At 41.2% G+C, this 27,716-nt stretch overlaps 1 protein-coding gene across 10 annotated transcripts in view; it reads left to right on the plus strand.

Moving 5' to 3' along the window:
* Positions 1-14,085, plus strand: part of LOC122564877 (disabled homolog 2-interacting protein-like) — a 699,362-nt gene extending 685,277 nt beyond the window's left edge. For all 10 annotated transcript variants that reach the window (XM_087998388.1, XM_043720268.2, XM_043720270.2 and 7 more), the window contains 3 exons: positions 926-1,128; positions 5,821-5,908; positions 9,018-14,085. In XM_087998388.1, the coding sequence (XP_087854514.1) occupies positions 926-1,128; positions 5,821-5,908; positions 9,018-9,185 (459 nt within the window). In that variant the 3' untranslated portion in view covers positions 9,186-14,085. The remainder of the gene's footprint in view (positions 1-925; positions 1,129-5,820; positions 5,909-9,017) is intronic.
* Positions 14,086-27,716: the final 13,631 nt, after the last annotated feature.

Raw genomic sequence — 27,716 nt, forward strand, 5'->3', positions numbered from 1 at the left:
TAAGATCCCTCTTAGACAGTGCTTTTGTATCTGCTTCCACCATCTTCTCTGGCAGCACATTCCAGGCACTCACCATCCTTGGTGTAAAAAAGCTGTCTCTCACATGTCCTTTAAATTTACCCTCATTTACCTTAAACCTATGTCCCCTAGTAATTGATATTACTACCCTGGGAAAAAGACTCTGATTTTCCATTCAATCCACGCCACTCAATTTGGTAAACTTTTCAACCTTCAACGTTCACATGAAACCAAATTTGCCCAATCTCTCCTTATAGATAATACCCTCCAAATGCAGCAACATTCTGGTAAATCATTTCTGTACCCTCCATCTCCCTCTGGTAGTGTGGCAACCAGAACTGTACGCAATATCCCACAAGTGACCTAAATAAAGTACTACACAGCTGCAACATGACTTAGCAGTTTTTAAATTATACCCTCTGATTGATCAAGGCAAGCATGCCATATGCCACCTTGACCACCTTATCCATTTGTGTGGTGACTTTTAGGGAACTGGATCTGTATGCTTAGATCCCTCTGTATGTTGGTTTTACTACAGGTTCTGCCAGTTACTATATATTTCCCTCCTGCATTAGATCTTTCAAGATGTCTCACCTCTCATTTATCCAGATTAAGATGTGCAGGTTAGGTGAATTGGTCATGCTAAATTGCCCATAGTGTTAGATACATTAGTTAGGGGGAATGGGTGTGGGTGGGTTGCTCTTCGGAGGGTAGGTGTGGACTAGTTGAGCCGAAGGGCCTGTTTCCACACTGTAGGGAATCTAATGTAATCTAAACTCCATCTGCTATTTCTCCAGTCAAGAATACTAAAAAGTCTAGTTTTTAAAAATAGAAAGTTTTGGATTTCTTGGCCATACTTTAATGACACTAAATGCAATCTCCCCTAAGCATGCCTCCTTTGCATCAGTATCAGCAGGAGATTGCCATACTTCAGGATAAACTGAGGGCCTCCAATCGGAAGTTGGAAGAATATGAGGTGCATTTAAAGAACCAAGAGGAACATGCACAAAAGATGATGCTGGAATACCAAGCCAGACTGGAGGAGGGCGAGGAACGACTTCGCAGACAACAAGATGACAAGGAGGTGCAGATGAAAGGCATTATCAGCAGGTATGCAGCCAACCATCTGTTTTGCCTGGGGTGATGCAGAATTATGGAGAGTACACATTGTGAACTAAATGTTGATGTTGACAGAGTCCAATTACCAATGCATCATTTTGATATTCGAGGATTCTATTGAACAATTAGTCAAGTATTTCCAAGGGAATTGCATACCAAGCCAGTTTCATATTGTCATATTTGAAAGTATGTACCTGAAAGTCACAACAAACACAATTCTTGAGTTAGGATGGTGCTAGCAGAATCCATCAAGTTACAGAAGTTAGTTGGCACGATAGATGCCTGTTTGGGGGGTTTCAAGCTTTTCGATTAATTGTGCATTCTGGGATATTTACTTAATTGCTTACATGCACGTTTGGAATGAGCTAGGGAAGGTTGGCTATAAACTATTTCATACACTAAATGGTCTGAAATAAATCCAGCTATACTGGTTTGTGTGCATGCACACGGGCATAAGTGGGTGGAAGATTTACTTATTACTAGTTGGGGTAGAATCCAAGCACCAGTGCAGGCAAGCCAGAGGTGACTGCTGAAGCTCCAAGCCCAGTTGAATAGGGAGAGTTAGTGGCAGGAAGGACAGTTGTAAGAGCATCCACAACTCTAAAAGGTTTAATGGATGATATATAGGGTGATCAACCTGCATTTTAGCACAGGTAACACGAAGAAAGCTGAAAGACAAACAGGAATAAGTGCAGATGTTCCTCTCAGGTACTTGAGTGTTACACTCTCCTAATCACCACTGAATTGATCTGGATAGAAATTAAATATTGTGCACAAGTTTCCAGCCTATATTTCATAAGGAGGGGACAGAAAAAAAATCCAGTCTTTAAAGGCTGCCTATGAATAATTATGTAGTCACTTAAAGAGAAGTGCTGCTAATTTTATTTAATGTAAAGACTTAAGGTTTTGTGATGCACAGTAGCAAATACGGAGGCTGTTATGAATATACTTCATACTTAAAAATTTCTGTGGACTTGGGTTAGATAAATTGTGGAGATGCCTGGATGGGTTTACTTTTTCTAAAAAAAATTCAATGAACAATGACATCACAAGACATAGAAGAGACATTGAAATTTTTTTTAAAGTTCCAGTGCCCTCAAGAATGTCATTTTACTGAGTGTAGTGTCAAGGAGCCCTAGCAAAACTGGAATCAGTGGAAATCGGGGTCAAATTCCCCACTGGTTGAAATGCACAAAAGGAAAATGGTTGTTGTTGTAGGTCAGTCATCTCTTCTCCCGCATATCTTTGCAGGAGTTCCTCAGGGTAGTGTCCAAGGCCCAGCTATCTTCAGGTGCTTCATCTATGGCCTTCCCTCTATCATGAGGTCAGAAGTGGGGATGTTCACTAATGATTGGTGCTGAACTTTGCACACTTACGACTCCTCAGCTACTGAAGCAATCCATGTTCCAATGCAACAAAACCTGGACAATATCTAAGCGTGGGCTGAGAAATGGCAAATGACATTCACACCGCACAACTGCCTGGCAACAACCATCTCCAATAACAGAAACAATCTAACCAACACCCTTTCATATCAATGATGTTACCATCACTGAGTCCTCCACTGTCAACATCCTGGGCTTTACCATTGACCAGAAATTGAACTTGACTCACCATATACTGTGGTGACAAGAACAAGTCAGAAGCTAGGAATACTGCACTGAATAACTCACCTCCTGAATCCCCATACCTGTCCACCACCTACAAGACACAAGTCAGGATTATGAAGGAATATTCCCCACTTGTCTGTCTCCAACAACACTCAACAAGCTTGACACCAGCCAAGACAAAGCAGCCCCTTCACTGGCACCACATTCACAAGCATCCACTCCTTCCACCACCAATGCTCAGTAGCAGTAGTGTGAACCGTCTACAAACTACACTGGAAAAATTCACGAAAGGTCTTAGGCAGCACCTTTCAAACCATGACCACTTCTATCTAGAAGGACAAGGACAACAGATACATGGGAATACCAGCACCTGCTAATTCCCCTCTAAGCTACACACTGACCTGACTTCGAAATATGTTGCCGTTCCTTCACTGTCTCTGGGTCACAAACTTGGAATTCCCTCCCCAACAGCATTGTGGGTCAATGTTCAGCACATGGACTGCAGTTGAAAGTGGCAGCTCATCACCACCTTCAAGGGCAACTACAGGCGGGCACTAAATGCTGGCCCAGTCAGCGATGCTCACGTCCCAAAAATGAATGAAAGGAAATTCATGTGAAACTGCATAATTCCCAATAAATTTCCCTACAGTTTGGAAACAGGCCCTTCGACCCAACTAGTCCACACTGATCCAACGAAGAGTAACCCACCCAGACCCATTTCCCTGACTAATGCACCCAACTCTATGGGCAATTTAACATGGTTGGACTGTGGGAGGAGACCGGAGCTCCCAGAGAAAACCCACGCAGACATAGGGAGAATGTGCAAACTCCACATAGACAGTCGCCCAAGGCTGGAATCGAACCCAGGTCCCTGGTACTGTGAGGAAGCAGTGCTAACCACTGAGCCACTGTGCACTCACTTCAGGGAATGCACCTCCACTGTTTTGCATCTGGGGTTTCATGGCTATTTTGTTAGAACAATGTTTGCAGGCTGAGTTTGTTTTCCAATTTTCAGTCAGCTAAAGCCTGGTACAAAACAAGCTGTTCAGCTCACGTCTCCTGTTTCTGAAACTCCTTAATTAGAACATCAGGGAGAAATCTGATGTTTTTTCAGTCACTCCTCCAGAAGAACAAACTGTCAATATTGCTTCTCCTGACCAACCTGTAACTGTCAAGACCAAGAGATAACCAAGTGTGATTAGTGACTTGACCACAGATGCAAGAACACCAGGTCAATAAACTTTGGAACTGCAAAGTTTCTGCATCTTACCTTTTTTGGGGGGCTGTTAAGAATAACTATGCTTAAAAAGGAAAACACTTTGTGGCCAAAGTCAACCTCTGCATAGAGATATCCTTATTCCCCTTCTCCCTGTCTGAGGCAGGTAAATATTTATTTGCATGTCGTAAATTGTGTTAAACAAATCTGAATAATCTTGAATGGATTGTTTATAATGAATGATAATTTTGTGTTTATTTAAGAAATCTGGTTGACGAATTCATTCTAAGCTGAATATGATTGTCTATAATCAGCACTTGAGTGAAATATTTTCATTTTATGTTGCAAACCACGTACTAGTGCTTTTTCCCCTATCAGTCACAGTATGGCACAACATTTATTTTGTGATAAAGTGAAGAAGGGGTTATAGCAAAATTGGTGCCAAGTTGAGTCAGTCAAAGACATACCCATGAGACAAGGCTGTAATTTTACTGGAAGTATGTGAAGAAAAGAGTGGTGCCACCACAGAAGATGTTAGTTTCCTTGCAACAAATGACAGTTCTAAATCTGACTGGCAGTTTGTCCTGGAAGCAGTGTAACCATTTCTGAATAGTTATTAACTTCCAGGTAGTTTCACCTCTCTGCATTGTTATTAATTATTAGATGGCTAGAACATTGCAGGTAAATTTAAGATATCACCTCCAGTTTTCCATTCATTAGATTAGATTCCCCTACAGTGTGGAAAAAGGCTATTCATCCCATCAAGTGCACACCAACCCTCTGAAGACTACCCCACCTAGACCCATTTCCCTCTGACTAATGCACCTAACACTATGGGCAATTTAGCCTGGCCAATCTATCTGACCTGCACAATGTGGAAGGAAACTGAAGCACCTGAACAAAACCCACACAAGACAGTCGCCCGAGGCTGGAATCAAACCCTAGGTCCCTGGTACTGTGAGGCTGCAGTGCTAGCCACTGAGACACCGTGCCGCCCATCCTAGTGAATGTTTTGCATATGACTTGCATCAAAATTCAAAAATTATCAGTGTTTTATTCTGTATCCAAGGACTTCTTGAGAGCTAGTCAGTGTTATTCTTAGTTACTTTTTTAAAGTACTTGCTGCTGTCCTCATGATTCACTCAATCAAATGAGCAGTAGGTTAACAAGGTCCCAGATTTAGCTGATCTCCACCAAAATGGCAGAATAAAGGTGATGTGGCCCAGGTTACAGTGCCATCTGTTGCAGAGGTATGTAATAACATCTCTGAACAAGTTAAGTAGAAAAAAAACAATTAAGTGATTCTCAGGGGGTCATATGGTGTGATGGTCATACCTTTTGAGCCAGAAGGTGCCAGTTCAAGTCTCATCCGATCCAGCGATGGTATAATAACATCTTTGAACAGGTTATTAAAAAAATCTCGAAAAATGATCATTGAAGAAGGAAACTTCAGCTGGATTCTTGCTGTTCACTGTTAGTCAAGTGTGAATTTTGGGTCGTAAGGCTTTGGATGTAATACTGCTTTGCTGACACCAACTGAAAATGTTCAGAAAAATAAAATTCATGTGACTGAAGTACTGAAGGAGTACTTAAACAATACAAAACTGTAGGAGGGAGGGGAAAATTCTGACTTTTATGGGCTCAAGTTCAGTAAAACCTTCTCCCGTGCAATTAAACAGGATTGCTTTAATACATTACAGATTGTTGAATGTTAAAAGCGGTGTTGGTATCTCATTACACAATGTAATGGACATTGCTTATCAGAGATTTGTCTGATTGACTGAGCTTTAAAGTCTGTTTGATCAGTTAAACCAAACTAATTGAACGTGCTGTGTTGCTTATGTTTTCTCCTTATAGATTAATGGCTGTTGAAGATGAGCTGAAGAAAGATCATGCAGAGATGCAGGCAGCAGTAGACTCTAAGCAGAAGATCATTGAGGCACAGGTTAGATGCTGTTTCTCACCTTTTATACAACAAAGTTGGACATAAACTGGGGATGCTACCCAACAATTAATGGAAGGTAAAAAGCAAGATACAAAAGTTACCTTGGAAGCCATTCAGCCTCTAAATAAGAAATGGGTGTCTGCTTCAGCAGGATGGTGTGCAAGCACAGTCTGAACCATAAGGAAAGCTTGGATCTTTGCTTAATCGGAATTTAATAGCCTGGGCTGTAGCACCTCAAATTCTACCTCTGAAGAAACTAGTTTAATAGATATCTGTGCTGCCTCTAGAAGTATTCACAATCAAAACTTCCAGATAGTATTTCTCCCGAGTCTGAAACAGATTATAGTAAAATCAATTTATAAAGACACTGAATGTTGGAATAGTCACATCATAGAAGTCCTTTCAATCCATTATGTCCATGTCAGTTCTCTGCAAGAATGACTTTGAATTTTCCCCTTAGCCCTGAAAATTCTATCTTCGAATTGTGGGATTATTGGTTAATAATCCCAGAATTGCTACAGCATAGGTGGTGGTCACTTAGCCCACCTTGTGTGCTTCATCTGTATTAGAGTGCCAACCTTCTAATTATATCCCCGTACATCATTTCTATCCAAATAATCATCCATTACCCTATGAAGGCCTCAATTGAACCTGCCACCACCACATTTTCAGGCAGCATAGCTTAACAACTCATTGTGTTAAAAAAAAGTGTTTTTTCCTCACATCACCCTTACTTCATTTGCATAGCACTTCAAGTCTGTGGCCTCTTGTTTTTTTTCTTATCATGAGTGAGAACAGCTTCTCCCTGTTTAATCTATCCAAACTGCTCATGATTTTGAAAATCTCTACCAAATCTCCTCTCAGTCGTCTTCTCTCCAAGGAGACGGTCTCAACGTCTTCAAACTATCCTCAAAACTGGTTCCAAGAACAAGAAATTTAATGCTTGTAAACTTTTTTAAAGACATGATTGAATCTGCCTCCTCCACATTCTCAGGCAGTACATTCCCACTCATTATGTAAAAGCGTTTAACACCCATGTTATCTTTATCTTTAAATCTGTGTCTGCTGATTCTCGACCCTGCTGCAAATGGAAATATGATGCCTTTTTAAACAACAAATCTTTTGCTTCTAAATGGTTTGAATCTCTCTATTCTCTGCTTAATTATGTATCTGTCAAGTGCCTCTTAAACGTTGCTATTGTACCCACCTCCACCACCTCCTCTGACAGTGCATTTCAGGCATTTACCGCCCTCTGTGTAAAAACGAATCTCTCACATCTCCTTTTACCTTAAACCTACATCCCTTAGTAATTGACATTTCTACACTGAGAAAAAAAGACTCAGATTATCCATACCCCTCATTATTTTGTAAACTTCTATCATCTTTCTCAGTTGGATCTGTATGGTTTGAATCTTGCATTTTTATTTGGCCAGTGCCAGTTTTGATGTTGCAGTCACAATCAGTATCATCTGCTCATAAGGGGTGAGGAGGCAAATGACAAGTATGTTTTTCTTTCTGCTGCTATCGTGGTCTGTTTTGCTCCTGGAATGAATAGGGCATAGCTATTATGGAAGGTGAAAACTATGACTGTATAGTAGATGGTAGATTTCCTCAACAATTGAGCAGGTTGCAAAGAGGTCATGTAGGTGAGTCGTGTTGTAGTTGTGATCGGTGGGTGTAGTGAAGAGATAGCAAAGAAAAATTGTGCATTCACACTGGCAGATTGGAGGAGGTCATTGGGTTTGGTAAGTTTTCTTGACCTGAGAATCATTCCAAACGCAACATGACTCCTGCTTCACCAGAAAAATGAGAAGATTCTGCCAACTGGATCACATTTGTGACCTGTAAACTCAGTATAAATCTAGTTACAAGAGATGTTTAATTACATAATATCATCCTCCCTGCATTAGGTTCCACAGTTTATTATTTGCACTTTTTCTGCACAATCTGATTTATGTGAGTCAGATTTATTGCATGGCTCTCATGTTTTATAATAGGTCTTGTACTAAAATTGGTGCCTGTAATTCTGCTGCATTTGTTGAACTGATACAGGCTGACAGTGTAATTGAGTTGAATTTTGTCTCCAAACCATTTGTCATAAAAATTCTGACAATTGTTCAATTATATGACATGTGCTCCCAATGTTAATTAAAATAAATTACCCCAAATTTGAATTATTAATGGATTATTCTTGCTGTACTTGCCTTTGTTTCAACTGTTAAGCAATAAATTTTAGAAGCAGAATGACAACGCAGTCTTTGTTAATGTAAACTTAGAATAAAGGTGTTGCAAAACATGTGAGCAGAGCTGCTCTTACACATAACTTGCAGGTGGTTACGCATAGATATTGACAGAGATCAAGGAGAAACATCCTTGAGTGGGAAATAGAATTCAGCGTTTAGAAAGAAAAATAGCCAAACTAGGGAGGGACAGGATGTGATCCTGTAAAGAAAAAAACTCTATGAAAAGATTAAAGTTAATAGTTAGCTTTCAGAGTGTCTTCATGTCTTTTGTGTAATTAATTGCAGACCTTAAATTTCAGACCTTACAATTCAGTCCAACCTCAGATATGTACATTAGCACAAACAAATATCAAAACAGAATAAATAAGAAATTTGCAAGAAGCCAAAGGCTTACAGAAACCTAAAGCACCCCTAAATCCCCTGCACGCATGGTAACTCTTAGCTTCAGTTGATTGAATATTTGCCTCCATAAAGTTTTGGGAATTTTGGGAAACTCCAGAGAGACAGCACAGGTCCCAACCTTCCCAGGGTTTTAAGCTTGAGCTTGATCCTGAAGCATTCCCTCCTGCTCGGTTTGTGGGATTGGGTAGTGGGGTCTGTTCTCAGCAATGTAACAGTCTAGTGGCTTCGGAGATGCCACAGAGATTAACTTAATCTGTTTTCTTGTTAGAATGCTTCAAGGCTAGCTTTTGTTCAGGAGAATACTTCAGTTCAGGGTATACTTCAGGAGAAGTTAATTGAGAGCTCTTATGCTGAAATCTTCAAAAAATGATAGTCATTTTTATAAGTCTGTGTAACTTATGTTCTTTGTAAAACAATAACTGTATCTGACCCATTTAAACTGAAGGACACATTGTTTTCAACAGGAGAAACGCATTGTCTCACTAGATGCAGCTAATGCCCGACTGATGAGTGCCCTGTCACAGCTGAAGGAGCGATACAGCATGCAAAGCCGCAATGGCATCTCCCCGACCAATCCCACTAAACTACAAATCACTGAAAACGGGGAATTCAGAAATAGCAGCAATTGCTAGATTGATGATCCATAACTGCAAATGACATTAGTATGATGAGTGCTTACAACACAAGATGTGTTAAAGCACAGGCAACAGTTAGGCTAACAGAGAAACGTGTGTCCAAATATCTTTTGATTAAGTTTGTTTGTTTATAAGAAGTTCCTTTACATGGTTACTTGGACAAAGAAGCATGTTAATCAGAAAAAAAATGTAGTAAACCTTGGAAAGTTTCAGACCAACATGTTGCACTGGAGTACCCCTGTAATGTTTAAGATGTGGGGCGTCGAATCTCAACTTAGCGTGCAGTCGGATTTCAAAGATGAAATTACCATAACCGTAAAACAGTGCTGAAAAATTCTGTTTTACACCAGTGCAGATTCTGTTTGATTACTCCTGGGCCTCACCATTTTTAATGCTCAACTATAATATCCTCAACGTCAAGTGGATCCACTGAACAGTTCACCTTGTGAAATGCCTCAGAGCAGAAACTGGGAAGTTTGGCTATTACTTTATTGCCACTATAATTAGGTATACAGACCCTAATGAAACACCAGTTTTATAGAAGCTACAGTGCTTTATTCCCTCGTTATGTATCACTTAATTTACTGATAATTAGTATTTTCCAATTTTGAACTCCCATGTGCTTCAGCAGATGCTTGTTGCTGTTGACAACTCTCTCGCTCAGTGTTTATAATCGCACTTTTACCATGCACATGAAGTTTTTTTGGGAATATGATTTTCTTATTTTTGAAGCCTTTTATAAGGAAATGCTACATGTTAAAGTTCATGGAAACATGCGGATTCACATATATTCACCTGGATTCTACTACTCAACATGTTCACCGAGGTAAAGCTATCCTCTAATTACAGAAGAATGCTTTGAGGGCTTGAAACTACAACAAGAAAGTTACTAAATTGATATCAGAGTGAGGATTGCTCTGGGAGGTGCTGCAAAAAAGTTACTTACTGAGAAAGCTTGATACAACATGACTTTTTGACTGAATAATCGAAAGTGATACAAAATACAGCTCCTGAATCAAAGTGATATGTGAAAGAAGCAGATGGTAGGCTTGTACTCACCAAGTATGTGAATCACTACTTTTGGATGCATTTAATATTTATTTAATCTTGTCAGTTATCTTCAGAAAACTTCTTAAGTTGGTTTTATTTTCATTTATGCACCATATTCTTTTAAAAAGTCCTTTAACTATAAAAGGCTTTTCTGTACAAATTGATGGTCTTGGTGCATTTTCCATATTCTGCTGTTCCCAGAGAAACAGATGGACACTGTTGTTTCAAAAACAATTCTGATTTTAAAACTAAACCTTTAAAATGATACAGTAAGATTAGTTCTATTAAAATTTATACTTTGTGTGTGTTTTGTGAGGGTATTTAAAAACCCAAGAGAAAGATTAACTTTCCTCCTGAAAATTTTTACTTTTAACTGTGTCAGTCAATTTTTGCATCAGTACTGTGTTAAAATCCTATGTATCTGAAAAACTGTATATAGTTAACATCTGTTTCTGGTACTGCTTGTCTCAAAGTCGCGGCAGAGTGACTGCATCTTTAACTGCTGTTTATGTTGTTAAAAATGTCTGAAATGCCAGTGGTGGCAAATTAAAACCACTTTATATAGGCAAACAAAATCACTGTGTGATTGCAATCTGTGGTTCTGTAGTTCAAGACCATTTGTTATACTTATTGACTTTTCAGATTTGCAGCATCTTAAGTTGCGTTTGTGTTTAGCTACACTGACACATGACAAGTATCATGACTGCACCAGTGATTCGGTATAATAAGCCCACTAGCCAGTTCAGTGGTTTCACAGAGGGGGAGAAAGAGGGAATAATTCTGTGTACTGATTTAAGCACTGCTATGGAATGCAAGAAGCCGAAAGGGAAAAACAACATAACGTCCTGAAATTCTACACACTAGCAAAAATAAGACGTGCCATACATCCTATAAACAGCATAAAACAAGTAAAATTTTTTAAATGCACTGCTAAAACCAGAACATTCCTAGCCATACCCATGTAGCAATTAAACAAAGATGGCCTTTCTTAGGATTTAAAAAATATTTGTTTGTAGTTGCATTTAAAAAAGGTTTTATAATTTTCAGTTTTTAAATGCATGTAACATACTCTGCATCTGTAAAAGACCATGTTGGTAATTTGAATTAAACTACACATTGTTAATTTTATTTATTTTATAAACTGTGGAGGCCCTTTAAAAAGGTAAATGTCTAAAAGTCATAGGTATCATTTCTCGGTGTTTCGACTCCTGCGCAGTAAACGGAAAGCCACAGACTTTGAAGTGGTGCTTTCCCATGTAAATCACATTTTAATGCCTCAAATCAAAGTGAAAATTGATGGAGACAGAGAGAAACGTCTGGGAGAGTTAGAGGCCTGAGTATGTGGGAGTGTGTGGAGAAGAAATAGAGTCATAGAGATGTACTGCACGGAAACAGACCCTTTGGTCCAACTCATCCATGCCGACCAGATATCCCAATCCGATCTAGTCCCAGTTGTCAGCACTTGGCATATATCCCTCTAAACCCATCCTATTCATATACCCATCCAGATGCCTTTTAAATGTTGCAATTATACGAGCTTCCATCACTTCCTCTGGCAGCTCTTTCCATACACGCACCACCCTGTGTGAAAACGTTGCCCCTTAGGTCTCTTTTATATCTTTCCCCTCTCACCCTAAACCTATGCCCTCTAGTTCTGGCCTCCCCCCATGCCAGGGATGAGACCTTGTTCTGTTTATCCTATCCATGCCCCTCCTGATTTTATAAAACACTATAAGGTCACACCTCAGCCTCCAATCTCCAGGGAAAACAGCCCAACCTAATCAGTCTCTCCCTATACCTTAAATCCTCCACCAATGGCAACATCCTTGTAAATCTTTTCTGATCCCTTTCAAGTTTCACAACATTCTTCTGATAGGAAGGAGACCAGAATTGCACGCAGTATTCCAAAAGTGGCTGAACCAATGTCCTGTTCGGCCACAACATGACCTCCCAATCCCTATATTCAATGCTTTGACCAATAAAGGAAAGCATACCAAATGCCACTACCCTATCTACCTACGGCTCTACTTTCAAGGAACTATCAGCCTGCATTCCAAGCTCTCTTTGTTCAGCAATGCTCTCCAGGACCTTACCATTAAGTGTATAAGTCCTGTTCTGATTTGCTTTTCCATAATGCAGCACGTCACCTTTATCTAAATTAAACTCCATCTGCCACTTCTCAGCCCATTGGCCTATCTGATGAAGAGCCTGTTATACTCCGAGGTAAACTACACCTCCAATTTTGGTGTCATCTGCAAATTTACTAACTGTACCTCTTATGTTCACATCCAAATAATTTTTTATAAATGATGAAAAGCAGTGGACCCAGCACCGATCCTCGTGACACACCACTGGTCACAGGCCTTCAGTCCGAAAAACAACCCTCCACTACCACCACCCTGTGTCTTCTACCTTAAGCCAGTTCTGTATCCAAATGACTTGTTCTCCCTGTATTCCGTGAGATCTAATCTTGCTAATCAATCTCCCATGAGGAACCTTGTCGAACGCCTTACTGAAGTCCATATAGATCACGTCTACTGCTCTGCCCTCATCAATCCTCTTTGTTACTTCTTCAAAAAACTCAATCAAGTTTGTGAAACATGATTTCCCATGCAATAAGCTATGCTGACTGTCCCTAATCAGTCCTTGCCTTTCTAAATACATGTAGATCCTGTCCCTCAGGACTCCCTCCAACAACTTGCCCATCACCAATGCTCGCTGATCTATAGTTCCCTTGCTTGTCCTTACCACCTTTCTTAAATAATGGTACCACGTTAGCCAACCTCCAGTCTTCCAGCACCTCACCTTTGACAATTGATGATACAAATATCTCAGCAAGGGGTCCAGTAATCACTTCCCTAGCTTCCCACAGAGTTCTAGAGTACACCTGATCAGGTCCAATGTTGGGTGGGAGGGGAGGTAATATTTGACTGAGGTGGGAGACTAACAGATTAAGCCACATCTACCAACAAAAAAAATTGTGAACATTTAAAAAGTAAGCATACCACAGTACACACTGCAGTGCCACCACCATAGCTACAGAGTTAGTGACCCCAAAATCAAAGTGCAGATTTTTCACTGAAAAAAAAATGTACATATTTAGAAGATTCTGTAAAAGTCCTAAAGTGTTTTGAACAAGCTGCAGTAGGAGCTTTAACAGCACTACGTTTCAAGATGCCAGTGGCCTGAAGGTCTGCAGATAGAAGCTTTCCGAAAAGGTGACTCTGCTCAGTCTCCTCAAACATAGCATCATGCCAAAGATTTTGCATCTTTTGGCATCTTGGGATACTGCGAGTTTGTTATTTCCATGAGCAGTTCTTAGATTAAAATACAGACTTATTCCCAGTCCATGAAAAATCCACAGACATCTACAATTTTTGTCTGTAATGTTGGAATGAAAAAAGATACAGGAACAGGTTAGTTCAAATAGTAATTGTGTTGTTTTGGAATTTCTAGCTTTTAAATGCTATGTTGAAAACAATAGCCATCATACTTTTTCTAGAACTGAATTTAAAATGCGATTGTACTATCACAGAATTTAAGGCACGTGTCTAGTACTTTAACTTGCTGCAAACAAAGAATTTAAAATAGTTCAAATTATTTCTGTCCTTCGACGCAGTGTTAAAGGACATACCTCCATTAACTGGTGTTTACTGATACTTGTCCCTTGGAAAGCTGTTGTATGTTTTATATCCTTACACTTTTGTAAGTATGTTTAAAGTATTTGCTGGACTCACTTCAGCTTACTTAACCTGTAATAATGTACAAAGAAGTTGGTTGTGTTAAATATGTGGCTGTGCAATTTATGTACATTTGCAACTAGACTTATTAAAGTTTTATTTAGCTATTTTAACTGAATTTGTGTCATGTCATTGTTATAATGCATTTGATTCTTGGAACATTATTGCTACAGACATTTCCACACAAATAAAATGAAGGCAAGACAAATTAGTTTGGTTGATATTTGTGTAGTATGCATTGAGAAAGAAAACAATTCAAGAGGATACAAACAAGCTGAAGGAAGATGTGGACACATGATATGAAATTCAATGCAGAAATAATACACTGTGGAAGTAAGAATGAAAGGAAACTTTATAAACACCAAATGTTCAGTTTTAATGCAGCGAGAGACAGGCAGACGTGGCAGGGGACAGGACAGGATGGCTGCAAAATACAGTACATGATCCGAGTCAGTTGGGTGCACATGGACAGGAGCTTGACTTGGTTCAAGTCAGGTGGTTGGAGCAATGTGTGGCCATTATACCCAGCACAGAATGAGTACTGTCTCCCCCAGAGTGAGGGAAGAATGATTGTGGATTGTTGTTTGTCATACACAGTGCTCCTCAAAGTAATCCAACTTAAATCTGTATGTAAAAACTAGTTTCCTTAGAAATATCATTGTGAACATTTTAAATGGAGCACTTTCAAGCATATTATGTAGTGGTCCATAACACAGCCATTTGTAAAGGGATGCTTCAAGCTTAAACGATCGTATAGTGCCTGCACAGAGTGCAAAATCAAAGGTGTCTACCATCTTTCTTTCTAAGACACTAGTTTGTCTCAGGCTGTTGTAATGTGTTTAATTCTGGGTCCTATACTTTAGGAACAAATCAGAGAGGTTTAGAACTTTAGACACATTAGATTAGATTCTCTACAGTATGGAAACAGGCCATTTGGCCCAACAAGTCCACACCGACCCTCCAAAGAGTAACCCACACAGCCATTTCCATCTGATTAATACACCTAACACTATGGGCAATTTCACCTGACCTGCACATCTTTGGATTATGGGAGGAAATCAGTACCTGGAGGAAACCCATGCAGACATGGGGAGAATGTGCAAACTCCACACAGTCTCCCTAAACTAGAATCCAACCCAGGTCCCTGGTGCTGTGAGGCAGCAGTGCTAACCACTGAGCCACTATGCCAGTCCTGTAGACTGTTTACTTTTCTGCAGTAAGATTGAACAGAGAGAAGATTTGATGAAGGCATTTAAAATCTTGTCTCACTCTTCAGTTCTAAAGAAGCCCATTAGACTCTAAACATTAACTTGATTTCTTTCTCCAAAGATGCTGCCAGACCTGCTGAAATACCTGAAATAAAAAAAATTGAAGGGATATGAGGAAGAGCAGGGACTTGGATGAACAAAGTGCTGAATGGTCTCCGATTTGAATTTATGACCAATTATGATGTCATGATGTTTATCTATAAATTATGAATATAAAAGATTCAAGTTATGATATAAAATTCACAAATTTACATTTGAGATTAGAAAGGGAAAAAAATCTCCACAAAATCACATGCCCATTTGGAATTTTTTAAAAAACTGCATTGCAAACTAAATAATTAAAATAGAGATGCAGGGTCAGGTGGTGTACTGGACCTGTGTGATATGGGAGCTGGTGGACACTGGGAGCCAGTGTTAGTTGCTTGAGTTATCTCAGGAATGTGTCTTGAAAAATGTTCTGGGATTTACATATTAATTAATCACTTAGAGTGGGGTTGTAGGTTTTGATTAAAGAGTTAACAGTAATCTAGGTTTGTTCAATACGTCACATCACATGAATAACATTTTGATCTTGTACTATAAATTCTGTGTCCTATGCCCCAATAGCTACCTGATGAAAGAGCAGTACTTCCAAATAAACCTGCTGGACTATAACCTGGTGTTGTGTGATTTTTAACTTTGTCCATCCCAGTCCAACATCGGCACCTCCACATCAATTAAGAAAGTAATATTAGCACTTTTGGAAAATTATAATTTAAGTAACAAAGTTTGCATGGCTTCATGAAAAGGAAATAGTGTCTGACCAATTTATTAAAATTTTGAGATGGCCTCAATCAGAATGGAGAGAGGAGTGCCAGTAGATGTGTTTTATTTGGACTTCCCAGGCATTCAACAAAGTACCACACAAAAGATTAAATCATCAGATAAGAATCGGCAATGTTGGAGGTCATATATTGACATAGATTGAGAACTGGCTCATCGACAAGAAACAGTGAGTGGGGTTCTGCAGGGATCAGTGCTAGGACCACAAGTATTTACAATATATTAAATGACTTGGAGCAAGGAAATGAATATACTGAAGACAGATTTACAGATGACAAAGTGGCAGAAAGGCATGTTGGGATACGAATAGTACAAACAGACATTGATAGGTTCAGTGAGTGGGAAAATGTGAAGTTGGAGAATAAAAGAACATAATATTACTTAAAATTGAGAAAAACTGCCGGAACGCTGAAACACAAACAGACTTGCAGGTACTTGTGCCCACAACACAGAAAACTAACACACACATACATCAGGTAATAGAGTCATAGAAATGTATGCCCATGGTATACAGATATCCTAAATTAATCCAGTCCCAGTAGCCAGCACTTGGCCCTTCTAAACCCATCCTATTCATATACCCATCCAGATGCCTTTTAAATGTTGTAATTGTACTAGAACTCCCCTACGCTGGGGCAAATTCTTTGGTTATTCACCCGATCCATGCCCTTCGTGATTTTAAAAACTTCTATAAAGTTCACTCCTTAGCCTCAGACGCTCCAGGAAAAATAACTGCAGGTTAGTCAGCCTCTCCCTATAGCTCAAATCTGACAACCCTGGCAATATCCTTGTAATCTTTCACAAACCCTTTCAAGTTTCACAAAATCTTTCCTATAGAGGGAGACCAGAATTGCACACAATATTCCAATTGTGGCCGAACCAATGTCCTGTACAACCGCAACTCCTATACTCAATGCACTCACCAATAAAGGCAAGCATACCAATCACCTTCACTACCTTCTCTACCTGCGACTCCACTTTCAAGGAACTATGACCCTGCACCCCAAGGTCTCTGACTGGCAATAATCAGGAAGGCTAATGGAATCTTAATCATTTTATCCCCAGGGGGGTTGGAGTAAGAGAGTAGTGATGTCTTACTGTAACTGTACAAGGTGCTAGTGAGACCACATCTGGAGTATTGTGACCAGTTTTGGTCCCCTCATTTTAGAACATATTTTATTTTATTGGAGACAGTTCAGAGAAGGTTCACTAGAATGATCTCTGGTATGGAGGGATGGTCTTATGAATAAAGTCTTAACAGACTGAACTCATTGGAGTAAACAATGAGAGGTAATCTCATTACAGGATTAAGGGTTCTGACAGAGTAAATGCTGGGACAATGTTTCCTCTCATTGAAGCATCCAGGACCAGAGGGTGACTTGAGGCGAGAAGAATTTCTTCTCTCAGTGTGTTGAGTGTCTTTGGAACACCTTGCGACAGAGAGCTGTGGGGACACAGTCTTATATTTTTAAGAGGTAAAAACAATGACTGCAGATGCTGGAAACCAGATTCTGGATTAGTGGTGCTAGAAGAGCACAGCAGTTCAGGCAGCATTAACCCTACTGCGAATCCTCTTACAAGGATGCCTGCCTTGAAGAAGTTTTCCTCCTCTCTCTACAAGAATCTCAGGGAGTCCCTCTCCCACTGCAACTCTCTACTCTACTTTCTCCCCACCCCCACCCTCCTCTAGCTTACCTCTCCACGCTTCAGGCTCTCTGCCTTTATTCCTGATGAAGGGCTTTTGCCCGAAACGTCGATTTCGCTGCTCCTTGGATGCTGCCTGAACTGCTGTGCTCTTCCAGCACCACTAATCCAGAATCTGGTTTCCAGCATCTGCAGTCATTGTTTTTACCTCGTTGATTTTAACCCTACTGCGAATCCTCTTACAAGGATGCCTGCCTTGAAGAAGTTTTCCTCCTCTCTCTGCAAGAATCTCAGGGAGTCCCTCTCCCACTGCAACTCTCTACGCTACTTTCTCCCCACCCCCACCCTCCTCTAGCTTATCTCTCCACGCTTCAGGCTCTCTGCATTTATTCCTTATATGTTTAAGGTTGAGATAAATTCTTGATCAGTAGCAGAATCAAGGGTTATGGGAAAAAACAGGAAAGCAGATGGGGAATGCCAGATCCTATCGAATGACAGAGCAGGCTTAAAGGGGTGACTGGCCTACACCTGTTCCCATTTCTTATGTCTTATCACCTTATAGTAGGTAGTTGGCACAAAGTTTTAGAGTAGACACCATGGCAGCTAATTGCCTGACTTATACCTTTACTTGCATTGCTTTCTCTTGCTTTTAAGTCTCTCTCTCTCTCGGTCTTTTATCAGTCTCCCTCTTTCCTGTTTAGGAAGATATATGATAATGTTGCAATCCAGTTCATTGTCGACAGGTACCCAAGGGAGCTTCACTCTGATCAACAACATTCTTTATCTGACCAGTCAGCCCTTGATGCTGACAGCTGATATACTCTGCCTCACTCAACTCAAAGTGAAAAGCATAAGAACACATCCCTAAAGATGACAATATAAAAGTGTTTGTTTGAATAAAAGAGAGAACATTTTAGATATTTTAACAATCCCTTGGATCTCAAAGTAAAATTCAAGGGGTGAAACCTGGTTGATACCAAATTGTGGACACAGGTTTGGGACAGCAGCTGTGTTCAGCTCCTCAGGCAGGCAAACTGTGCTCAAAACATGCGGCGTTGGAGAAGTACAGCCGATCAGGCAGCATCCGAGGAGCAGGAGAGTTGACATTTTGAGCATAAGTCCTTCATCAAGCTGATGCTCAAAACATCAACTCCCTTGCCCCTTGGATGCTGCCTGACCTGCTGTGCTTTTCCAGCACCACTCGCTTTGACTCTGATCTCCAGCATCTGCAGTCCTCACTTTCTCCCAGGCAAACTGTAAAACCAACTGCATTTTTGTTAGGAGACTTGCAACTGAATTTTTGCAATTGTCTCTCATAAAAGACAGAACAGAAAAGATACTAATGTAAACTTGCTCCTTATATGCCCTCTAATCACTTTGAAATTTCTATCATATAGAATGCTTGTAATGTAGGACTGGTCATTAACTGTGTTTTTAAATTAAAAGGCCAACTTCAACATTACACATCTTTTAAATTTCCTATTCACCACTTTCCTGTTATCTACTAACTTGTTTGTCTACTTTTGTTACTACATGATTATTACATGTTTGCACATTTTTAACCGATTACTTAGGCAATATGAATTTTGTGATGTAAAGTCAAACTGCATTTCAGCTTTCAGGCTGAGAGGGAGAGATTTCTGAATAGAATACCACTCTTAATTATTTTAATATGCAGCCCAGGGTAACCTATCCCATTGGTTGGCTGCACATGAGGATCTAATAGAATGCATAATACCTTCTAATTCTAACTAGTCCCCAGCTCCTAGAAGCTGCATTTCCCTCTTTAAAAATAATAGGATGCTGTGCCATTTCTTCACAGATTACGATTTTAGGAAAACTTGTATCATTGTTGCAGGTCAGCTGATAGCTAGCCAGGCCTGTGATTACCAGATTCTCCCACAGTGGGCACAAGTGAAGGTATAGCTGCTACTGGGACAATAGGATCGATCCCTCTTTCAATGCCAGTACTTCATTTGGTGTCATGGGTGTCTGTAATGCCCCGATATAACATCTCCTGGCATTACAATCCATGACCATCACTAGTGGGAAACGTAGTACAATGCAACATAAAAAGTGAGAGACTTCTTGAGGGAGTCCTTAATTTTTGCATGGAGCCACTCCGTTCCATTTACCAGTGGCCAGCTCTTTGTAAACCACATGATACTGGCAACAGGACGCGCCCTACACAATTGGCTTTTGCACTAGGGCATGGCATTGATACTCTCAGTCCATGTTTTCAATGTCTCTGACATGGTCCTGCCACTGGGTCTTACCCACTAGAGACATACATTTTGGTAGTACAGGTCCCCGCCCCATATGGAAGGGGGGTGAGGACTATGGCTTTATAGACTGAGCTTGGTTTGTGCTTCGAGACTGACTCAAAAGCAAACACTACGTTTGGCAAAGCCTATTGTTGTCATGGACAAAGAAGTGGATAAACAAAAGGTGATGCTCCCAAATTAGGTAAATTGCTCAACAGTATTCAGTTCAGCTGATTCAATGGTGAAACTTGGTAGCCCAAACTCTTTCTGGGATGCAGATTCACCCAGGATTTCAGTTTTCTTTAAACTCATCTTAAGATTTGTACAGCCTTGGAAAACCATGTTCCTAAATATTGCAGGGCTGACTATGGACCAGGAATCAGCAAAAGGAAGTAAACGGATACATTTTTCACTGTCTACAAGAACCTGAAGATTCCCAAAGTTCAAAGGGCCACCAGTCTGCAGACAAACTCTCCTCAAGGTCTTCTGTTGCCTGCTGCAGAGATCATGCAGACCAAGATCATGAAGGTGGACAGGGACAACAGGCGTCTCTGCTCCATGCTAATGGACATGAAGAAATTCAAGAGCTCACTGATATGCTGGACTTGTCCAAACTGATTTTCATGAAACTGCTTTATCGTAGCCAGGAACCTGGGTGGGAAATCCTGAAGACTTGGATGACCAAAGTCCAATCCTGATCAGATGAATCGGCTCCAGAGAGAATACTTGTCCCTTCGGACCACCAACTAAGTTCTTGGTGAGAAGAGTCAAAAAGTGTGGCTGTGCTTTTCCAGTGTCAATCAGGCAGTATCCAAGGAGCAGGGGAGTTGACATTTCGAGCATAAGCTCATCAGAAATGTGGGGGAGGGGGGCCAAGGGGGCTGTGGGGAAGGTAGCCAGGATTACAACAGGTAGATGAAGGTGGGGGGTGATGATGATAGGTCGGTGGGGAGGATGGAGTGGATAGGTGGGAAGGAAGATGAACAGGTAAGACAGGCCAAGAGGGCAGTGCTGAGTTGGAGGGTTAGATCTGGGATAAGGTGGTGGGGGGGGGGGGGGGGGGGGGGAAAAGAGGAGATGAGGAAACTGGTGAAATCAACATTGATCCAGTGTTTTGGAGGCTCCCAAGGCGGATGATGAGATGTTCTTCATCCAGGCATCAGGTGGCTACGATTGGGCACTGGAGGCTGCCTAGGACTTGTATTTCCTTGGTGGAGTAGGAGGGGGAGTTGAAGTGTTCAGCCACAGGGGTGGGGTTGTTTGGTGCATGTGTCTCAGAGATGTTCTCTGAACCCCATCATCCCACCACCCACTCCCGACAACTTCCCTTGCCACCACAAGAGGTGTAAAACCAGCGCCCACACCTCCCCCCTCACCTCCAAATATAAGGATCTCTTGGTGAGAAGATCCATGGAGAACCAATAAAGGTCCTTAAGTTTAATTAACATAAAGACCCATCACTAGCCTGATTAAGGATGGATGACCTACCTACTGGATTGGGGAGAGTCTATTTGCCCCAATCAGGGACAAGATTGGGGAGGAGGAGAGAAACAAGGTGTGGCCACGGGACTTCCCTTCAATCCCACCTGACCACCTGCCCCATGAATTCAAGACACAAGAACAAAGCACTTCAGTTTTATCCCACAATGTCTAGTTCTCCAGCAATGATCACCATGACCCAGAAGCTTGGGCCTCTGATTGTCAAGCAGCTATTGGTGGGGAGAACATGTGTATCAAGGTACATGACTTATCACGAGTGCGCTAGTCAGCTCTCAAGTGCCTAACCACAGCTGGATCCAGCGTGCTCTCCTCAATGGCTGGGACTAGGAGTCAATTGCCTCTGAACATGCTCACCCTATACTTAGGGTCATAGAGTCATAGAGATGATCAGCACAGAAACAGACCTTTCGGTCCAACTTGTCCATGCCAACCAGATAACCCTTCCTATTCATATACCCATCCAGTTCCCTTTTACATGTTGCAATTTTATTAGCCTCCACCACTTCTTCTGGCAGCTCATCTCATACACGTATGGGTGAAAAGGTTGCCCCTTAGGTCTCTTTTATATCTTTCCCTCTCACCCTAAACCTATGCCCTCTAGTTCTGGACTTCCCGACCCCAGGGAAAATACTTTGTCTATTTACCCTAACCATGCTTCTCATGATTTTATAAACATCTGTAAGGTCACCCCTCAGCCTCCAACCCTCCAGGGAAAACAGCCCCAGCCTATTCAACCTCTCCTTATAGCTCAAATCCTCCAACACTGGCAACATCTTTGTAAATTTTTTCTGAACTCTTTCAAGTTTCACAACATCTTTCTGATACAAAGGAGACCAGAATTGCACGCAATATTCCAACAGTGGCCTAACCAATGTCCTGTACAGCTGCAACATGACCTCCCATCTCCTGTACTCAATACTCTGACCAATAAAGGAAAGCATACCAAACATCTTCTTCACTATCCTATCTACCTGCGACTCCACTTTCAAGTATGAACCTGCACTCCAAGGTCTCTTTGTTCAGCAACACTCCCTTGGAACTTCCCATTAAGTGTATCAGTCCTGTTAAGATTTGCTTTCCCAAAATGCAGCACCTCACATTTATCTAAATCAAACTCCATCTGCCATTTCTCAGCCCCATTGGCCCATCTGATCAAGATCACATTGTAATCACTACACCTCCAATTTTGGTGTCATCAGCCAACTTACTAACTATACCTCTTATGCCACGTAGTGCATGGTGTTCTAAATCAAAGTCCATATTTCCATTGCTGGGAGCTGTTTGGATGCCCTCAAGCTCAGCCCTCTAATGAATGGGAACAAGTGGTTAGACAGGCCTGAAGTTTGGCCCAAGGACCTGAAAGCAGTGCCAGAAGTAGTTTGATGATCTTATATCAGTGTTGATTAGAGTCATAGAGTCATAGAAATGTACAGCATGGAAACAGACCCCTCGGTCCAACTCGTCCATGCAGACCAGATATCCCGACCCAATCTAGTCCCACCTGCCAGCACCCGGCCCATATCCTTCCAAACCCTTCCTATTCATATACCCATCCAAATGTCTCTTAAATATTGCAATTGTACCAGCCTCCACCACATCCTCTGGCAGCTCATTCCGTACACGTACCACCCTCTGCGTGAAAAAATTGCCCCTTAGGTCTTTTTTTGATTAAAAGATGTTCATGTCATGTAATACTTAGTACAGCTCCAGAGGTTAACTGGAGAAAGGGCAGGAGCCCTGGCCTGTTGCCTGTCCCAGGGATGTAAAGCGTAATCAATATTTATGATCAAGCCATCAGGAATCAGGATATATTATCTCTTTATTAATAAAGATGTTCATTGATGCATTTTCCACTACCTTTCAAGTTTTTTATGAATCTGATTTAAGGAAAAGGAGACCCAGAAAATAGGACCATATGCAAAGCGGAAACAAAGATCATTTTGATCTTTAAGTGAAAATATCTGTGTTTGTTTAAAAACTACATCATATCCTGTAGGTGAGCTTTTGAAACTATTGTGTTTTGATGTGGTGGATTTCAGAGTCTGGGAAATTTTGTCATTGAGCTCAAACAAATATAAAGAGATCAAGAAGAAAACTGTGCCAGCTTTGTTGCAATGATCCACCTTGGTGGTTGTGTTGCAATCCCTTCAGTATGGACTTCAGTAAGACGTTCGACAAGGTTCCCCAAGGGAGAGTGGTTAGCAAGGTTAGATCTCGTGAGAACTAGCCATTTAGATACAAAACTGGCTCAAAGTTAGAAGACAGAGGGTGGTAGTAGGGGTTTTTTCAGACTGGAGGCCTGTGATCAGTGGAGTGCCGCAAGGATCGGTGCTGGGTCCACTAATTTTCATCATTTATATAAATGATTTTGATGTGAGCATAAGAGGTATAGTTAGTAAATTTGCTGACGACACCAAAATTAGAGATGTAGTGGACAGTGAAGAAGGTTACCTAAGATTACAACAGGATCTTGATCAGATTGGCCAATGGGCTGAGGAATGGCAGATGGCATTTAATTCCGATAAATGCAAGGTGCTACATTTTGGAAAGGAAATCTTAGCAGGATTCATATACGTAATGGTTAGGTCCTAGGGAGTGTCGCTGAACAGAGAGACCTTGGAATGCAGGTTCATAGTTCCTTGAAAGTTATAGTTACAAGTTGATATGGTAGTGAAGAAGACGTTTGGTATGCTTTCCTTTCTTGGTCAGCATATTGAGTACAGGAGTTGGGAGGTCATGTTGCAGCTGTACAGGACATTGGTTAGGCCACTTTTAGAATATTGTGTGCAAATCTGGTCTCCTATTGGAAGGATGTTGTGAAATATGAAAGGGTTCAGAAAAGATTTACAAGGATGTTGCCAGTGTTGGAGGATTTGAACTATAGGGAGAGGTTGAATAGGCTAGGGCTGTTTTCCCTGGTGCATCGGAGGCTGAGGGGTGACCTTATAGAGGTTTATAAAATTATGAGGGGCATGGATAGGGTAAATAGACAAAGTCTCTTCCCTGGGGTGGGGGAGTCCAGAACTAGAGGGAATAGGCTGAGAGGGAAAGATATAAAAGAGACCTAAGGGGCAACTTTTTCACACAGAGGGTGGTACATGTTTGGACTGACCTGCTAGAGGAAGTGGTGGGGACTGGTACGATTGCAACAGTTAAAAGGCATTTGGATGAGTATATGAACAGGAAGGGTTTGGAGGGATATGGGCCGGGTGCTGGCAGGTGGGACTACATTGAGTTGGGATATCTGGTCGGCATGGACGGGTTGGACCGAAGTGTCTGGTTCCATGCTGTACATCTCTATGACTCTTAAGTCAGGATTGTCCATAATGTGCCTACTCATCCTGCTGCTCCTTATTGAGGTGGCCTCACCATCATTGGTGGAGTATTTACAGATGTTGGAAATGTCTCATGCTTCCACTTGGAAACAGCCAGACTTTAAGTTCAATACCTTGTAACATTCAAGGCTACAATGAGTAGAAGTCTTCCTTCCCCTCCCCCCACCTCCTCTGCTCCATGGAATGGTCACTTTACAGACACAGAATCTGCACCCACAGCCCTCTTGCAGAATTGGGTCACCAGCTCTCTCTGACCCGAGTGTATGTAACCATTCACAACAAGACCTCCAAAAACAAGCTGCAACACTTCAACTAACTTTAGTCAAAAGCACCCCTGCAACTTGGGACACCTGGATCCTTTATTCTTCCATGGGATGTAGACATTGATAGCTAGCTATTGTTACCCATCCCCAGAGGCTCTTGAACTGAGTGGCTTGCTAGACCATTTGTCATTACATTGATCTGGATCACAGGTAGGACACACTGGGTAAGGAAAGTACATTTCCTTCCATGATTGTGGCCCCTGGCTCCTAGAATCAGGGGCCACAATCTAACGATAAAGAGTAGTCCTTTTACGACTGAGCTGAAGGGCAATTTCTTCACTACAGAGTGATGACCCTATGGAATTCCTGCCACAGGAAAGCAACTGAGACCAAGACATTAAATGTTTTCAAATAGAAGTTAGATATAGTTCCTAGAGTTAAAGGGATCAAAGAGCATGGGAAAAAGTGGCAGCAGGGTACAGAGTTCAATGATCAGCCATGATCATATTGAATAGTGGAGCAGACCAAAGGACTGAATGACGTGTTCCTTTGTATGTTACAATGATAGCAGGTTTAACCCATCATGACCATGGAGGGGAGATACCTCCTGCAGTGAATACATGTATCGAGAGAGAGACAGAGAGAGAGAGAGAGAGAGAGAGAGAGAATGATTAGCGCAGCATTCAAAAGGATGGGATGCCATATAACCATAGCCATTTTATCCCTCCCTAACCAAAAATTGTTACCCACAGTCAAGTAATGTTAAACAAAATTGGAAAGAATGCCTCCAATTTGGGTTTCCCTCTCCCTCACTTACCTCAAAGAAAATGCCAACAACTACTTCTTTCAACTGGCATGTTTGCTATTTGCCCTCCAATTTTGAAAGCCCACTATCTTTGAATTGGACAGCCATCCTACTCTTTAGGTACTAATGGTCAATTTACGGAACATCAGGTTCCTGTTATCATCGCTGTGGTCCTGAAGACTGTAGGGTTTATTCCACCCAGTGATCAGAAGGTTAAAACTATGCAAGGTCGCTGGATAATTAGCAATGGAAGGATTTTGGTCAAACGTTAAAAATGTTGGAAGACTTGCTGGGGTGAGTGATGCTATTTGTGAAGGAAGAATAAGAAATCACTGAAGGCCACGTGACAATTTTGTTCCTAAAATGTAATTTTTAAAAGTTGTACACTGCTGTTGGGGAATACGATCAAAGGAGGCTGTATCTCAGATTTTTGTTGGAATATGATTGTTGGACATCAAGAGAGGGGTCCAAACATTGTGTATAAAGCTGAAAAGGAAGTTATAAATAGGAAAGTGAAAAACAAGTTAAACCAGTAATAACTTGAAGGTCATTATAGCCACAAATGTTATTATCAAGCTCGACTTCGATAGAACCAGGTTTCTAATCAGATACTTTTTGTAGACTAACCTTTGGAATGCGAGCCAAAATCTAGACAGCAAAATGTTACACACAGATAACAAATCCCAAATCAGTCTCACAGTTAATTATGCTTTTGAGCAAAAGTTTTTTTATTGCATCTAAATCACAGGAGACTGACACCAGGGGAAGTCCACCCTGCTGCCTAATTGGCTCAGATTGTTTGTTTATAGTTTCTGCATTCTGTGAAAGAAAAAAACTTTGTTTATAAGAACTACTGAATGAGGAGTAATTTACAAATTCCAGTGGTTCTTCCCAATCTCTATGATAAGCAATCATACATAATGGAGGCATCATATTTAAAACCTATTCATAAAATTCACAACTTTGAATATCTTGCAGAAGAACAGCAAACTTGCTTTTGAATGCAATCAAATGGATTTGAAAGCAGGCATGCTAAAGTGACCGCTGATGTCGTGTAAGCACTTCAAAGAATAGTTTCAAAGTTAGTTGAATTTTATATTTGCTGACAGTTTCAGATTTAGAATCAAAACTATACAGTATAAAAAAACGCCCTTCAGCCCATTGAGTCAACAAAAAGCTACACTAAATCTACACTAGTCCCACTTTCCAGTACTAGGTCCATAGCCATGAATGCTATGGCATTTCAAGTGCTCATCCAAATATTTTTTGAAGTTTGAGCATTCCCACATCTACTACCCTCCCATGCAATGCATTTCAGACCTGTACCACCAATAAATCTCCTGCCCTTCACCTTAAAATTACAGCTGCTCTCTATCCACCCTGTCCAGGCCCCTCAGTCATCCACCTTATCCAGGCCCCTCAGTCATCCATCTTGTCCAGTAACCTCAGTCATCCACCTTATCCAGGCCCCTCAATCATCCACCTTGTCCAGTAACCTCAGTCATCCACCCTGTCCAGTAACCTCAGTCATCCACCTTATCCAGGCCCCTCAGTCATCTACCTTGTCCAGTAACCTCAGTCATCCACCCTGTCCAGTAACCTCAGTCATCCACCCTGTCCAGGCCCCTCAGTCGTCCACCTTGTCCAGTAACCTCAGTCATCCACCCTGTCCAGTAACCTCAGTCATCCACCCTGTCCAGGCCCCTCAGTCATCCACCCTGTCCAGTAACCTCAGTCATCCACCATGTCCAGGTGCCTCAGTCAGTTTCCCCCACCATGTCAGCCTTCTCTGATCTCAAAGAAACAATCTAATCTTATCGAGCCCCTCTTCATTATT

The sequence above is a fragment of the Chiloscyllium plagiosum genome, unplaced genomic scaffold, assembly GCF_037043375.1.
Source record: "Chiloscyllium plagiosum isolate Xiang-an unplaced genomic scaffold, Cpla_swu_hap1 HiC_scaffold_21, whole genome shotgun sequence".
Taxonomy (NCBI): Eukaryota; Metazoa; Chordata; class Chondrichthyes; order Orectolobiformes; family Hemiscylliidae; genus Chiloscyllium; species Chiloscyllium plagiosum.